We start from the raw sequence: 17,304 nt of genomic DNA on the forward strand, positions 1-17,304 counted from the left end.
CCACTAATGGATATTTGGGTTGTTTCTACCCTTTGGCTACTGTGAATAATGCTGTTATAAACATCTGTATATAAGTTTTTGTGAGGATGTATGTTTTCATTTCTCTTAGATATATACCTAGGAATAGAATTGCAGGTTCATATGGTAGTTGTTTAACCATCTGAGGAACTGCCTATTTTCCAAAGTGGCCACACCATTTTACATTCCCACTAGCTGGGTATGAAGGTCTGATTTCTTCACATCCTTGCTAACACTTGTTATTATCTGCCTTTTTCATTCTAGCCATCCAGGTGGGTGTGAAGTGGTACCTCACTGTGGTCTTGGTTTACATTTCCCTGATAACTAATTGTTGGGCATTTTTTCATGTGCTTATTGGCTATTTATATTCCTTTTTTTTGGAAAACTGTTCAGGTGTTTTGCTCACTCTTCAATTGGGCTATTTGTCCTTTGAGTTGTAAAAATTCTTTACATATTCTAAACACAAGGACCCTAATCAGATACACGATTTGCAAATATTTCCCCCACTCTGTGGGCTCTCTTTCATTCTCTTTACCGTGTCCTTTGAAGCACAAAAGATTTTCATTTTGATAAAGTTTATCTATTTTTTCTTTTGTTGCTCATTCTTTTGCTGTCATCTCTAAGAATTTCTTGCCAAATCCAAAGTCATGAAGATTTACCCCTATATTTTCTTCTAACAGTTTTATAGTTCTAGTTCTTGCATTTAAGTCTTACATTTAGCTTTTACATGTGGCTATCCAGTTGTCTGAACACCATTTGTTGAAGATTATTCTCTTCTTCTAATTTTGGCATCCCTTTTAAAAACCAGTTGACCATAGATTTATGAGTTTATTTCTGGACTCTCAATTCTATTCTACTGATCTATGTCTGCCCTTGTGCCAGTACCACACTGTTTTATTTACCGTTGCTTTGTACTAAGTTTTGAAATCATGAAATCTGAGTCTTTATTTTGTTCTTATTTTTCTTTTGTTCTTTCTTCTTTTGTTTTGGCTATTTTAAGTCCCTTGCAATTCCCTATGAATTTTAGAATCAATCTGTCAATTTTTGCAAAGAAGTCAAGTGGAAAATTCTGATAGGGATTGTGCTGAATCTGTACATCAGTTCGGGGAGTATTACCATCTTAACAATACTAAGTCTTCTGATCTCCGAACATTCATTTAGTTTTTCCATTTATTTAGGTCTTCTTTAATTTCTTTCAACAATGTTTCATAGTTTTCAAAGTATAAATTTTGTGCTTCTTTTCTTAAATTTATTCCAAAGTATTTTATGCTTCTTGATGTTACCATGAATAAAATCGTTTTCTTAATATGATTTTCAGCTTGGGTCTCAATTTTTTAACAACGTAAAAATGGAAATATGATTATTTTGAAGAGTTATCATCTTCAGAAGACTAAAACCAAATTAATTTTCCAGAAGAAACAGTTTTTCCTGGTAGTAAGGACCATAAAAAATGTCTTTCCTTTGTCCTCATAAAGGGGATTCTATGTAATGTGAGATACCACTTCCACAACACCACCTCCAACAATAAACATAACACCAAAAAAGGAGTTTGAGGCAAAATTATGTGTGAGGCCTTTTTAAAAATGTAGATGTTCTGGCTCCACCCTAAATCAGGATTTAGGGAAGAGGAGCAGACAAGGGCATGTGAATTTAAAAAGTATCTTTGGGTAATTCTGATGTTCATGACTGATTAATAACTGCACTAGGGGATTCATGAATCTAATTTCTACAATTTTAATTATCATGCAGTTTGTCTACATAAACATGAAAAAAGTATCTAAAAGCACTGAATTTTAAAAAAATAAAAAGCATCCTAATTCATAGCAATTATGTGTTCTTACTTACTGGGTGATTTGCTGAGGTTCATCTTCTCCACAGGTTTTGCTAGCTTGGGTTTCTTGATAAAGGTTCCACCAGGCTTATTAAATGGTTGCATCATTTTTCTCTTTATTCCTCTTGCAGCGGTAACTGTGACATTGGTGGGTTTGTTTTGATAGTCAACAACAATTCCGGGTCTATGAATGCTTCCAAAATCACTCATATGCTGCAAATTTGTGAAATCAAGAAATATTAGCATAATATCCAAAGATAAAGTATGAATTCATACAAAATTTCCAAGTTATCTATCTACTAATTTTCACCTGAAAATTCCCCAGAATGTAACTAAATTTTATATATGCACTCTGAATAAACACATTGAAAAACTTTGTAAATTATTACATGAACTCAAATCCAGTGAATCAGTAGTTTTATTTCCAGTAGAACAAATATGGATATTTCCTATTTTCTCATTTTTACAATGCAAAATTACTTGAGATCATAAACAACATTATGTGCCTGTCAGAATATTACCACTTGTACAACTCTCTGACAACTCCTCTTCAGAGTTCCTAATTGATGTTTTCCCATGAAAAGACCTTAAAAGAAATCTTTATTTGACTAAAGCCTGGCTTAAAACTAAGATACGCAAAGAAGATCATATTTGAAGTTTGAAGTAAAAAAGATCCAGAAATCATTTAGGATTTCTCCCTGTTGAAAAAGGGAATGAGAAGGCGAGATGGAACATTAGTATGAAATAGGAGAGTTAAAGCATAACCATGCATCAACTTCCAAGACACACTTCAGATAAAGAATTACATCTGACGTTCCATTCACATTCTTACCTAGAGAAACATTTTCTGACCCAGAAGTCCAAGCAAAAGTTTACAGATGAAGAGTCATGCAACCAAACGACTCTTTGTGTCCCTTCCTCTTCTCTTGTCATTAACAAAATCCACTACACCAAGAAACCACATGTCCACAGAAATTTATTCTGCTAACCTTACTTTTAGAAGATAAAGAATGAGGAGTAATCTGAAGAGAAGGATCCAATGGGAATTGTACAAGTGAAGATTAAAAAAGAAAGTCCTATTGGTTCATCTACTTCATTAACAGGAGGAAAGAAACAAAAGTCTATTCAGACTAGAATGGTAAATACAAAATAAAGGAATACCTGTTTTTTTATCATGAAAACAAAATTGATATTTGAAGTCTCAATAAGGAAAAAATCATCTGCCTAAAGTAATATAAAGCATGGAAAATATGTTTCTCAACTTTTTAAACCGAAATAGATTTTCAATTTCAAAACCCAAAGACTAGTACCTCAACTATTTTCAATTAACCTACAATGATAAAATATGGTGGAACAGCAACATATCAGTTGCTTACATTTGTATATCATGTTTAGAAAACCTATCTAACCTAGTAGACTTGAATAAATTAGTGTTTCCAGGTATTTATATAGTCACATCAGAAAAATCTTCATTAATTATCCATTAAAGGTGCAATGCATTTTACATAAGTAAAGAGTTAACTGTTATAAATGCAAAATTTCTACACAAGCATGACAAACTACACTGATGTCAAAGGCTAATGAACAGTCAAAACCATGTGCCCTACCACATTTTTTATCAGAAGTACTTTCCTATGCAAAGAGATTATTAAGACCAACTGACTTAAAAAAATTCTTACATGATAGCAAAAAAGACAATATTCTTCATATGATCAAACTACATAATAACCCCACAATCTACATACCCTTACTGGGTAAAGTTTCATGTCAGTCAAGTTACCTAAAAACATAAGGCATAATCTTTACACTATATATCCTGAAATTAAACACTTCACGAGTAGTATATTTACTCATTTAAGCAATAACTTACAAAATATCACTTCCTAGGAAGGAGCCAAAAACATGTTTGTACAGGTATGAAATTATTTCTCAATAGTAAAGCTAGTGACACAGGGAAAAGAGAACACCCAGGAACAGGACATATTGTAAGAGAGTGAGTTAGCAAAATTAACTGACCACAAATCATTCTACAACCTATTATACATATCAACTTCTTCACCATGTACATGGCTAAGCTACCCTCATCTATCACCAACCTTTAGTCTCTTGTGTTTAATGTGAAACATGAAGCTTTGAAGAAGTGCTATGTGCTAGAGTTTAGCAGCAAAGTATAAACATTTTATCATACATTGCACCTTTAACCTACTCAAGAACTCCAAAAGGGTTCAAGTTACCTTTTACAATAATCCAAGAACTGTCACACCAGCAAAACTGCTAGTGTTTACAAGGAAAAATGCAACTCCTTTTAACCCCTTTTAGACCAAACCTAATATCCTCACCTTTTTAATAAAGGGAGCTTGGCAAAACTTTATAAACAATCATCTCACACTGCCACTTATTTTCTAAGGTGCTGGAAAAACTTTTACAGGCAACCTAAAATTATGCTTATGACTCAGCTTTTGCTTCAAAATACACTGGGATGAACAGTGTTTATTCTAGTTGAAAACCATGGTCTTGAAAGGGTTTAAAAGAGTGACTAGTGAAAAGAATCTGAAAAGATTCTGTTGTACTTACTCCTCGGCCTCGGCCTCTGCCTGTTGATGGTCCTCCAAAAGCATCATAGTTTCTGCTTCCAAACGTACTTTCAGGATAAGCAGGCGTTCCTCTCCCCCGAGAGCCTACAGGTGCAGGCTTCATATGGGGTGAAGAAAAACTGCTGTAGGAAGAGTAATTCTCTCTTCCTCTGTCCTCCATAAACCCAGGCCTCAATTTTGAACGGGAGTAAGGTGCTTCCCAGCTAGACCCGCCCTGGTTTCTACCTCCGAAAGAGTCAAGGCTATTCCGGTAGGAGCTCTCAAATCGACCACCATAACTACCTCCGAAGCGGCTTTGTTCGGGTTCATTAAAACCATAGCCAGATCTGTACAGATCTCGCCCACCCAGAGAAGACCTGGAGTCGTAAGACTCATAAGGTCCAAACCTGGAAAAGTTGCACAGTAAGGGAAAAAACAAAAGTAAGCTTACTAATGTTAGACAATTCAAAAGACAAATTATCAGATGACATTTATCAACTAAAATTCATTTATATCATACTGGTTTGCACAGTTCTACTTTTGTTCACGCTTGATTAGGGCTGGGCAATTCAACATGAGACCAGATAGAAAGCTATCTGAGTCTGTTTTTAAACATGAATTGAGTTAAGTAAATGTTAGCTTAAAAATCTGCCTTTTAGCAGCTTTTCTATTTTATTAAAAAGAGAAAGATTTGTCTGTCATTATTTAAGCCCAGCCCTAGTCTTGGAAAAAGTCATTTGCTAAAGTTCACAAACTACTCAAACTTTCTTTGAATCCATCCCTAATACTGAAAAATACAAAACATTGACAATACTTTGGCTTTCAATAGGGACACAAATTGAAGACTACACAGATGTAGGGTCTTTGTGACACAGAAGAGATCCGTATGCACCCCAATAATCTATATCACAAAACTGCTTTATTGTGTCTGTAGTAGTCAAAATTTGGAGAATTATTTCTGTTATAAAATTTGACAGTCTGCCAAACTTTGGCTAAGGTCAATAATCAATCCTCAGTCACTTGTAGACTAGTAAATCTAACAAATCTAGAAGAATAAGCACATAAAATAGAACATAAAAGTAAAAGACCACCAACATATACCCTCTACATATGAATTTTCAAGGCAGATAAGGAAGAATACATTTTATAATGTCTTCAATTATTTGAAAAAGTATTTCCTGGCAGGAAATTATCACATAAAACTACCCTAAAAAAGGGAGCTCAGAGTCTCCTCAAGGTTTTAATAAAGTCAACAGAAGAAACAAATCATCTTACTTCTCACAAATCTAAAGCATGGATTACAAAAGTTGCTTTGTATCTTACAACACAGTTTTGTAAAGGCCTACAATTATACATGAGATAAATGATAACATCTACAGTTTATGTACATTACATTTACATGTAATAGGGCAATAACCAATATATTAAAACATTTAAATGTTACATTATTTCAATTATTTACAGATCACTAAATAGAAGGTACTATTTACTTCTGAATCCTAGTAACCATATAAAAATTATCCCTCTTTTCCAACTATGTTTTTCAAAACATCTATAACATAAGCAAAATTGTTGAACTGTTCCTTTTCTTGATTTATCTCTACTATAAACCACAGTGGCACACTTGAAGCAGAAAGAAGGAAAGTAAGCATCATTCAGTCCATCCTTAAGGAATCCGGATCCTTCAATTTATGAAGAAGGATGATAGTTTCAAATGTTTCCTAACTAGTTTTACTTATATTTAGTAGGAATCTTTGTGCCTCAAAAAGTGGATCCCCTTGCCCTGAAATGTGGTCAACCCTAAAGCCTGTAGTAGACCAACTAGGTTTAAGCTTTATACAGTATCAACAGTAAAACAAAAACACAATCTAAACTATAGTGCATTAAAATAAGCAAAAGTATAGTATTCAAGGCTTTAATACAATGCTCCTAGTCTAGAGCACAGACTTTTTTGGTGTAAGTAGTACCATCCAATAAATAACCTAGACATGACTTAAAGAACATTTTTATTATTACAATATGCTCTTGCAACTTACTTTAAAATTAAAATAATAACTATCTTAAATGTTTCTTAGAAATTAAATGTCACTAGACTGGTTCAGTTAAGCCCATTCTAGTCAACGACTTAAGCTTTATGCTTTACAGAGCACCCACATTAGGAAAGATTTTTTAAAAATCATTAAGAAAATGCTTCACAAGTAATATTTCCAATAACATTTTTATATCATTTGTTCAGGACATTCTGATTAATAAGGAGTTAAAAGTAAAAGAAGGGAAAAAAAGGTCCACTGTTAATGACAGAAAATCTTACTCTATTGAAATGATGAGAGTTATCTGAGATTTTCCTAAAATGTTTGCGAGTGACCCTGAGATAATTTTTATAACTATTAGTTAACACCTTTAGACATTTAAGGTGATTATTCAATATCAAATAGTGCAATTCAAGTACCATAACATGCCTAAGGAATACTTAAATTAAATTAAAGTATCCAGAAATCTTATAGTCGACTAATTATTTGGCCAAGTGATTAAGCAATTTACCTGCTACCCCCACCACCACCACTGTGATTGTCCATGCCATATGACTGGTTTAGGTAGGAGTCCATGGATCTTTGACCCCCATAGGATCCATGGCCATAGTCACGATCCATCCCTATAAAGAGTTTAAAAAGAAAAAAATTAAATGACGCTCACCTTTACTGGCACTCAAAAGAAGAATTTTTAGATAAATATCCTTGAATGTCAGACCTCCATAAGATCCAGGGCCATAGTCACGATCCATTCCTAAAAGACAGTCAAAAACAAAAGGTCGGTAAGATAGATCATTCTCTCCAGGAATCTTTGCATAAAACATGAGATATTTATATCAATCATCTGATATAATAATTTGTCATTAATATTTAAGCCAAATCCACACTAGACATTGAAGGAAAAAAACATACAGATGATAATCTACTGAAAACGCAGATTTGTGAACGAAACCTAATGTTTCAAAGAAAAACATTATCAACTAAAAAGTTCTATATTAGAATTATTTTCAATTTAACCAATATTTATTTGACTAGGGAAATACTATAAAGCCCTGTATTAGTTATTAATGGGTAAATAATTAATAACAAATAATTCCCATTCTCAAGAAAGTCAGCATTTAATAATGTCAAAAAGGAAAATTTTTGTTATAAGTATAGTTTTCGGCATCTAACTGTTCTCAAAATGTCTAAAATTCAGAAGCAGCCACATTTTCAGACAGTAACTGAAACACATATTTTTAAAAAGTAAAATCACAGAGTGGCACCAATCTGTGGTACTGTGCCTGTAAATAAAGATTTAATGAATATTTAAATCCTCAAATACTTTTAATAAAGAAAATGAATGTGAATTTTAGCAATGCAAACACTAAAAACAATTCTAATAGAGTAAGGATACTAAGTATATTTTATTACACTGCAATTCCACCTATATCCCAACCTCCAACATGAAAATAAAATACAACAAAAGAGGTAATATAATGAATTTACTATGATTATAAAAATGAAAAAAATTTAAAAGCTTTTACAATGTGTTTCCTAGAAGGTCTTTTAAAATCCTTCATTACCACCCTCCCCAAATTTTAGGCACAAATAAATACAATAGTATATACAGAGTGAACACCTAAATTTATATTTTTCAAAACACTCAATTTTAATTACAATTATTTAAATATATCTGGTCCTAATAACAACAATAATAATGACAATAGCAACAATTTTATAAAAATACTACTTGGAGTCTTGCAACTTTAAACCTGGAAGCGACCTATGTGATCAAATTCAGTCTTATCGTTTTATAGATTAGGAACTAAAGTCCAAAGAGATGAAATGATTTTCCCAAAATCCCATCATTATCTACACCTCTAGCTTCATGCTGCTGCTTCTACATGAAACACTCTCCTCTATCACCCCAGATGTCCGCTTACTGAAATCTTCTAATCTTTTAAAGTCCATTTCAACTACTCATCCTTTCAAGAATATTTTTATTGATATTGTCTCAGCTGATAATCATCTTTCTTCTGAATATCTACAAGTCTGCAGTTTTTTTTTAGTTTTTCTTTAAGATTTTAGGGGCTGGCCTGGATGGCACAGCGGTTAAGTTCGCACATTCCGCTTCAGCGGCCCGGGGTTCACCGGTTCCGATCCCGGGTGCGGACATGGCACTGCTTGGCAAGCCATGCTGTGGCAGGCATCCCACATATAAAGTAGAGGAAGATGGGCACAGATGTTAGCTCAGGGCCAGTCTTTCTCAGCAAAAAGAGGAGGATTGGTGGCAGATGTTAGCTCATGGCTAAACTTCCTCAAAAAAAAAAAAGATTTTATTTTTCTTTTTTCTCCCCAAAGTCCCCCAGTACATAGCTGTATATTTTTAGTCGTGGGTCCTTCTAATTGTGGCATGTGGGATGCCACCTCAGCATGTCCTAATGAGCGGTGCCATGTCCTCGCCCAGGATCCGAACCAGCAGAACCCCAGGCCACTGAAGCGGAGCTCGTGAACTCAACCACTTGGCCAAGGGGCCGGTCTCCAAGTCTGTAGCTCTTACGTGGTATTTATGATCCTCTGCCTTATATTCTGCTATTTGTGGCCTCATCTTAAATGTACACAAGTTTTGCAGTCAAGGTCTGATTTTTAGTTATTTTTTATATACCCTAGAGCAGCCATTCTCAAGGAACAGTCTCCTGACCACCGAGAGTTGCTAAAAGCCTTTCAGGGTGTCTACAAGGTCAAACGATTTTCATAAATACTAAGACATTATTTATTATTTGCCTTTTTCACAGTGTTGACATTTGCATCGAAGATGCAAAAGCACTGGTGGGTAAAACTGCAGGTGCCATAGCATAAATCAAGGCAGTGACACCAAACTGTACTAGTAGTCATTGCATTCTTCAACACTGCATTCTTGCAGTAAAAAATCATAAAATAAAAATGCCATCTTCACTTAAGAATGTCCCTGATAAAGCAGTAAGAATTTATTAATTTTATTAAATCATGATCTTCGAGTACACTTTCTGATATTCTGTGCAGTGAAAAGGGAAGCACATATAAAGTATTTTGCTGCATATTAAAGTATCATAGCTCTCTCCAGGAAAAGGTATTGTACAAGTGTTTGGTTAATGAACTGAATTAATCACTTTTTACAAGGAATACTACTTTTACTAGAAAGAAAGACTAACATTCAAAAACTATGGCTTTCAGACTTGGGCATTTGACAGACATTTTCTCAAAAACGAACAAAATGATACTGTCACTTCAAGGAAACCAAGTGACACTATTTGTTGCCAATGATAAAATTCAAGCTTTCAAATGAAAACTAGAATTTTATGAAACTTGTATCTACCATCTCAAGCTTGACAGCTTCTCAATACTTAAAGGCTTTTTTGATAACACTGGTAGTGTTATTAATGAATGTAATTTTTTAATACTGTATAATAAAATCTGTCAATATTTGGGAAATCTAAATAACTCAGTAAACCAACATTATCCAAATAACTAATGCCTGATATTACAGAATCAAAGGGGTAAAAAGATCCACTCAAAGTGAAAGATATACCAACAGATTTTAACATAACAGAGTATAAAAAGTTTATCAATATACAAAAAGTGTTAATGAGATATGTTACATTGCTTTTTCATTTCAATTCAGACTATCCATGCCACAAGTGCTCAATAGCCACATGTGGCTAGTGGTTACCATATTAGACAACACAGTTCTAGACTAAAAAAATAGTCAATTACTTGTCTTTAGAGTTGGTAGGTATACAATACAATTTATTCTCGTATCTCTCACAAAAGGAAAATTTTGAGATTATAATCAAATTTTCAAAATAAAAAGCTTCCCTCTAAGACCACGTATTAAAAAATAATCTTAGCATTAGGTTGAGTCAGGTACACGAAGCTAAAAAACCCTACATGTTGTTCTCCTAGTTTCTATTTTGAGTTAGCAGAGACTGCTTTTGGATAATAAGTCCTTTAGTTTTTTGATTCTGTTTTTATTTCACTATGAAGTCATAAATTACCATTTATTGAATATTCACCTTGTGCCAGGTACTGTGGAGTACACAAAAATTAACAGAACTACTTTTATAGAGCAATGACTTTGGTTTATTGTTCACAGTACTATTACTATTCAGTTAAGTAAAAAAGAAAAGAGGAAAAGTCTTTATATGGTATAGAATCAGTGTGATTAAAGGAATATAGATTTTATAAGATGACTATATATAAACAATATTCTTTCAGGTTATCAAATAATTTAAAAATCACTTTAAAAATAAAACTGCAACAATATAACATTATGTCTTTACTATTAATATAAAATGAGAAAGTAATTCACTCAAAAATAAAACTGACCTAACATTTTAAATCAAATCTATTCTATCACTGATCACTCTATCATATAAATGATAGGCTCAACAAATGTTCAAACTCATTTACAATTAAATCACAAGAAAGGGGCTGTGCAGTAGAAGGAAAAAACAACTGATGTTTGATCAAAATAGCTACAGTCATAGATCACTTAACAACGATAAGTTCTGAGAAATGCATCTTCAGGTGATTTCATTGTTATGCAAATATCAGAGTGTACTTAACAGAAACCTAGTTGGTATAGCCCGCTATACCACCTAGGCTCTCTGGTACTAATCTTACGGGACCACTGTTGTATGTGCAGTCGGTCATTGACCAAAATGTCATCAAGCGGTGCATGACTATATATGTGACACTAAGTCTGGAATGGGACCACTTTGCACCACCTCCACATTGCTAGCATCCCAGTGCAGGCCACCAGCATCTCTCACCTAGTTTACTGCAACAGCCTCCTAACTGGTTTTCCTGCTTCCACTTTTGCTCCCTTTCTGTTTAATTCGGAAGAAAATAGCCAGAATAATTCTGTTAAAATATAACTTAAATGATCTTCAATGCTCAGTACCTTCCAATGGCTTCCCATCCTATTTCAAATAAAAGCCAAAGCCTTAAAATAACTTGTAAGGCCCTACACCAGTGGTTCTTAACCAGGAGCAATTTTGCTCCCCAGGTGACATTTGGCAGTATCTGAAAACATTTTTGGTTGTCACAGCTGAAGGGTGGGTGCTACTCTCATCTAGTGCGTAGAGGCCAAGGATGCTGCTAAACATTCTACAATATACAGGGCATCCCCCTACAACAAATAATTATCTAGTCCAAAATGTCAATAGTACTTAAGTTGAAAAACCTTGCCCCATCCGATCCACCCCACAACATCTTAACTTCATCGTCTACTATACCCCTAGTTCACTCCACTCCGGCTATTCTAGGCCCCTTGCTGCTCTTATAAAACAGGCGTACGCCCATTTTTGCACCTGCTGATCCCTCTACCTGGAAAGCTCTTCCCCTTTATCTGCACTGCTCACGCCCTCAACTCTTTCAGGTCTCCACTTTCTATTGCTCCTTAGATATAAGGAATTTGGTTTTCATTGCCTTCTGGCTGAACCTCACCACCCTAACTTTGCCTTTTAAGACTGCTCAGCAAAAATCATCTGTTCTAGTCAAGCCAATCTTGTTAACTTGCTCTGAAGCACAATTCACTCAGCCCTATCTTTGCTCCTGCTTTCTCTCTATCTGGAATGCTCTTGCTTTTTTGGTCTGCTGTTTATATAAGAAGAGGTATCATGGAGTAATAAAGAAACATGGAGACACGGGAAATACAACTTCCTTCCAAGAAATGGTGTGGAGGAAATCTCTATCTTGCCACGTTTTCCAATGCCTTCTACTTCATTCCAGTTGCTGGAAAATACAATGCTAACAGTGAATTGTACCATTGGCTTCATTTGGTAATTAATTTCCTAAAGCCTACAGCATTCTTCCTCTAGATAGCTTCATGGCTTGCATCCTCACCTCCTCTAAATCTATGCTCAAATGTCACCTTCTTAGTGAGTCCTTCCCCAGCTACTCTCTTTAAAATTGTAACACATACACACACAGATGTCACACTTCCCTGCATTATTTTTCTCCCCAGCAATTACCATCTAACATACAATATGTTACTTCTTTATCATGTTTACTGTCTATTTCATCCCACTAGACTGTAAACTCCACAAGGGGACGAATATTTGTCCATTTTGTTCACTGCTGTATTGTTAGCTCCTAGAAGAATATGATACACAGTAGTCACTCAATAAATATTTGTTGAAGGGATGAAGTCAAATTATATCCTTGAAAATTAAGTTCCTCATTTATAAAATGTAGACCTCAAAGTGTTGTCAAGCAGTGGTCTTTAACCAGAGGCACATTCCAAAATCATTGAAAGTACTTTTCATAACATACAGAGCCAGGGACCACTTGCTCTAAAATTATGACTCAAGAAAACTAGAGTATGACCTGAACAGAAATGCTTTGAAAAAGCTCCCCTAAGGGAGTCTAACAATCTCACCCTCAGATGAAAATCACTGTTGGAACTAAAATTAAGAGAAAAAACAAAAGTCCTAACATTAGTGATAGAAATTCTGAAGCTCTTTTTACAACACTGTACATTAAGAAAATAAACTTCTGGCCCTGTATGATTCTGCATTTCAAAGTCTTATATTTAGACATTAAATCCAACTCTCTAGCAAATCCTACTGGAGATCACGGCCTTCACTCCAAATCTCTCTCTGGTAAAAGCACTAGTCCTACTCGCTCCAGCTTAAAATCCTAGATTCATTTTTATTCATCCCTCTCAATTTCCTACTCACTACTAGTCAGCCTGCAAGTTCTGCTAATTTTCTCTAGAAACACCTTAATATTTTAAAAACTATTATTACCTCCCAAGTTGAGTCTTAAAATCCTATACCTAAATTTATGAAATAGCTTTCTAGCTAATTTTCCAGTTTTCTATCTAACTGACATGTGGATGTAAATTAAAATTCCTTTGGTAATTTTATTATGTCACTCTCCTGCTCAAAAATATATTCTTTAGCACTCAATATATATTGATTACTTAATATATGTTGAGCCTTTTTAGCCCACATCAAATCACAGTTTCCCTAAACTCTTAGATATGATAAACAGACATTAACTGGATGGTAATTATTCCCATAAAATAGCATAGTCTTCTTTATTTAGCAGTACGTTTGCTTCAGTTTTATTTTGTAAACATATTATGTTCGGTACAACAGTTGAATTTTGCATTTCTCTGGCAATCAGGATATTTAATTCCACTCCCTGGGGTGCATCACATGATGCTTTTTAACCTCTCTGAATTATCCCACATTCTTTTTTGTGTTATCATCCTGTCTGGCAGAGCCTTACTCTAACAACTATTAAAACGACATCCATTGTATTCTGCATACCTCTCAAGATCTTATCCAGCTCTGTAGTCACAACTCTAATGTCATGCTTATGTCAATAAATAATCAGCTTTCTTTATGTGTTCCTCTAGACAGCTCTTTATACACTAACACATCTGGACACATTAAAGCAAATGACCTCAAAAACAAGGTCAAAATGCATTACAGTAGAAGCCATATAGAATGAAGGCAATAATCCACTTAATCTACATTACTCAATACCAAAGCCTCTAATTCAACAAAAATAACTCAGCTAGTTTCTTTTAACTAAACACTCAGAATGTAGTCAAGGCCTTTTGGAAAAAAATAAGGAATCACAATTCAAACAAAACAGAGTCAAACTAATCCGAACAGCTCTAACTTTTTGTGATCCCAAATTCCTTAATTCAAATACTATATATAGTATGACAACATTAACACTGAGAAGTGATACACCGAGAGAGAAAACAACAACTGAAATGAGGCAGAACTGACTTTTTACACTGGTAGTTTACGTGTATCAAGAGAAAAACTGACATGCATTCCCTCAACATATTTAAGAGCAAATGAAAGAAGATACTCACCATTAAAGCCCTGGTAAGTACTCCTGTGCGTGTAATCTATGAAGACACATTTTACAAAAAGGAATTAGTACAGTATTGGCAAAAATCTGAAATTATATACCCATCTCTTTAAAATAAACTTGATTTTTTAAAATGTCATTAACTCAATTTTCTGCAAAAATGGGGTATAATTATAAATATTTAATATGGGAAAACATATATCTCTTTCCCTTCCCTCTCTCCCCAAATGGCAGGTTTATCATCCTAATTATGGTAATGTAAAACTTAGCTTATAACACCTGATATATAGTAAAGCCAAAAGAGGGGATCCAGTACTTATTTATACAGAGTAACAGAAGAGGAGGCAGATGGTTAAATTATGAATCAAACAATGCAAAAAGCAGGAACATATGAGAATTGATTCTATGTAACATATAAATTTTTCAAAGTTATTTCTTTTACCACTTAACCTGCTCTCTAAAGATTTCAAGATCTTATGTGAGAAATGTATACGCATATATGTATATGTGCGTGTGTGCTGTATCCATCCAGGATGTGGTACAACTGAAAACCATATTGGCAATTTCCCTGTCAAAAGTAATTTAGCAACTGTTAAATCCTTTACTTAATTTTATTAATAAATACTGAGAGAATGGAATTTAATGCAGTGGTTATCTGGATACAGGAGAATTCAGCTACACTACACAGGACTAGACTCAGATATACTATTAGTCAAATTCCATCCCCCAAATACAGCAGTGGAGGTGAGGGAGGGCCTGAGAGAGGGAGTATTTTATTACTGACATTGTTTAGAATTTTATCACTGACACTGTTTAGAACTGTAGGCACATGGTGATAATAAAAAGCAAACTTACTAAGTTTTATTATCATTTTTCAATTCACTACAGAAAATGCATTCCCTTATGGGGCAAGGGGACCAGTCCCACGCCTCCCCTCCAACCTTGGTAGCTTCTGCTGTACCCTGAGCGGTGGAACTGGCATCGAACTTTGACATGAAAACACAACAATATATTTTGAAATTTCAGTCCCAACTCTGGCACTTCAAATACGCACTCAGAGTTTAAAAGTATCTATCAAAATGAGTCAAAGTCCAACTAAAACAAACAAAATCACCAGTGCGCTACTGTTAACATCTGAACTTCCTATTTCAAAGTAACTTAAAAGTATCCACAAAAGGGTTATTCAGTCCCCTTTCACATACTTAGATTTGGCAACTCTTTGTGGCATGAATCAAACCAAAGATCAAAGACCATTTAGTAAGACTCACATGCTGAGATCACACCACTTTCAACGTTAAAGATAATTGTTTTGGTTGGATTAGAGGCTTACAACTAGTTAGTGAACTGGTTTTACTTAGAAATGCCTAGTTACTCAGGATTAAGTCCAGTTTAACCGTTCAAGCCCCTTTTCGCGTCTCCCTAATGCTGTCACTACATCCTCATTTTATTTCGACACCAATTCCTAGAAAAGTTGGGCAAGATCTGAAGACAAGGTGAAGATCAAATTAATCTTACTTTGTGAGCCTGTGAAAATGCTTTAAAGAACTGGTGTGAGACACGTCTGAAAGGGATGGCTAAAATACAGTTTATTTAATCCCTAAATCCAACCCAGGCAGTTGCGTACAGGTCTGAATTTGAAGGGCACGTGATGCTGTGCCAGAATTCGGACTAAAGTCCCGTCCGTACACAATCCCGAGAAAAATGCTCTGGTTCACAGAAGTGTTTCAAATTAGGGATTAACGACCAGGTCATTCTGGTGGATAAATATCCCAGTTTGCTAACCAGAAGTATCTCACTTCCCATTCTGCGTGGATATCGGTAGAGACACTTACCACTTACAGACGCCCTTTAAACTCATCTTAAACTAAGACAACCAGAAACATCACTGTGCACAGCCTCTGAAAATTCCACCTGGCAAGAAGGAAGCCGGGGTTGACTACACGGACGGTCCGGGTGCCGCCCCGGGGGCGCAGGCACACGCGGCGGCGGAGGCCCCGCTCGCCCCTCGGCCCGGGACGGGAAGTTGGAGGCGTCGGGGCATTTTCCACGCAGCGGGGCCGGGCGAGTCCGGGCCCGAGTCCGGAGGCCGTCGCGCTCTGGGCGCGCCCGTCCCCGCAGCGAGGCCGGCACGAACTCCCGGGTCCCCGCCGGCACGGGCGGCGGGCGAGCGCCAGGCTCGCGGCGCGCGGCTCCCCACAGAGGCCGAGGCCGGGTCCTGGGCCCGCGGCGGGCGGCGGCCTCCAGGCCCGCAGAACAAAGCCCACACGGCCATCTTGAGACGGTAAACAGACCCCCGGCGCAGGCCACCCCGCCTCCCGCCCGCCGTGGCGACCAGCCAGAGGCGGCGCTTACCGTCCTCGAAGTCCATGACGGAGGCTGGGGCCGACGGCCTCGGCGGCGCCGGGCTGAGCTATAGCCGGCGGCGAGCGCCCGAGACCCGCGGTTCCACACGAGCGGTCCGCGCGACCGACAGCGGCGCTACCGGCCCGGGAGCCGCAGGCCACAGCTAGGTTGGGGGGCGGGGCCCGCCGGCGCTGCCAGCCGCCGCAGCGCGGCCTGCGATTGGCTGGCGCGGGCTGGTGGGCGGGCCCTCGGGTGGGGGCGGGAAGCCGGTCCGCTGTCAGGCTCCCAGGTGCTGACCCTCTGGGAGCCGCGGAGGAGGAAGGAAGGTAAAAAAAAAAAAAAAGAGCGGCAAAGACTGGCTGGGGTTGCGGGAAAGCGAGCGGGGCGTTCTGGAAGATCTGGCTGCGGCTCGCCATGTTTGATCCTGGCAAGAGCGAAAGGATCCAGTTAGAATACCTTCCTCCTGCCCAAACTAATAAACCACGTGCCGACCTTTTGCTTTTTATTGGCTGCTGATGACTGGTCAGAAAATGTTAAAGAACTTTAGAGTTTCTGCCGTGGAGACACAAAAGTCCGGGACGTTTTTTAGAACTCTGTGATCAGAGAAGAAGAGATTGCTAAATAGGAAATAATTACGGGAATGATGCAA

General features: G+C 36.8%; 1 protein-coding gene across 3 annotated transcripts in view; it reads right to left on the bottom strand.

Annotated features, from left to right (window-relative positions):
- ZNF326 (zinc finger protein 326) overlaps positions 1–17,084 on the bottom strand; it is a 37,507-nt gene extending 20,423 nt beyond the window's left edge. The window contains exons 1-6 of one of the 3 annotated variants that reach the window (XM_070592455.1): positions 16,665–17,081; positions 14,314–14,349; positions 7,171–7,206; positions 6,964–7,075; positions 4,424–4,829; positions 1,864–2,062 (exon numbers count right to left, since the gene is read on the bottom strand). In XM_070592455.1, the coding sequence (XP_070448556.1) occupies positions 1,864–2,062; positions 4,424–4,829; positions 6,964–7,075; positions 7,171–7,206; positions 14,314–14,349; positions 16,665–16,680 (805 nt within the window). In that variant the 5' untranslated portion in view covers positions 16,681–17,081. Of the gene's footprint in view, positions 1–1,863; positions 2,063–4,423; positions 4,830–6,963; positions 7,076–7,116; positions 7,207–14,313; positions 14,350–16,664 lie in introns of all 3 variants that reach the window. The other 2 variants (XM_070592456.1, XM_070592457.1) reach the window with 2 other exon arrangements.
- Positions 17,085–17,304: the final 220 nt, after the last annotated feature.

Source organism: Equus przewalskii, chromosome 24 (genome assembly GCF_037783145.1).
Source record: "Equus przewalskii isolate Varuska chromosome 24, EquPr2, whole genome shotgun sequence".
NCBI classification, from domain to species: domain Eukaryota; kingdom Metazoa; phylum Chordata; class Mammalia; order Perissodactyla; family Equidae; genus Equus; species Equus przewalskii.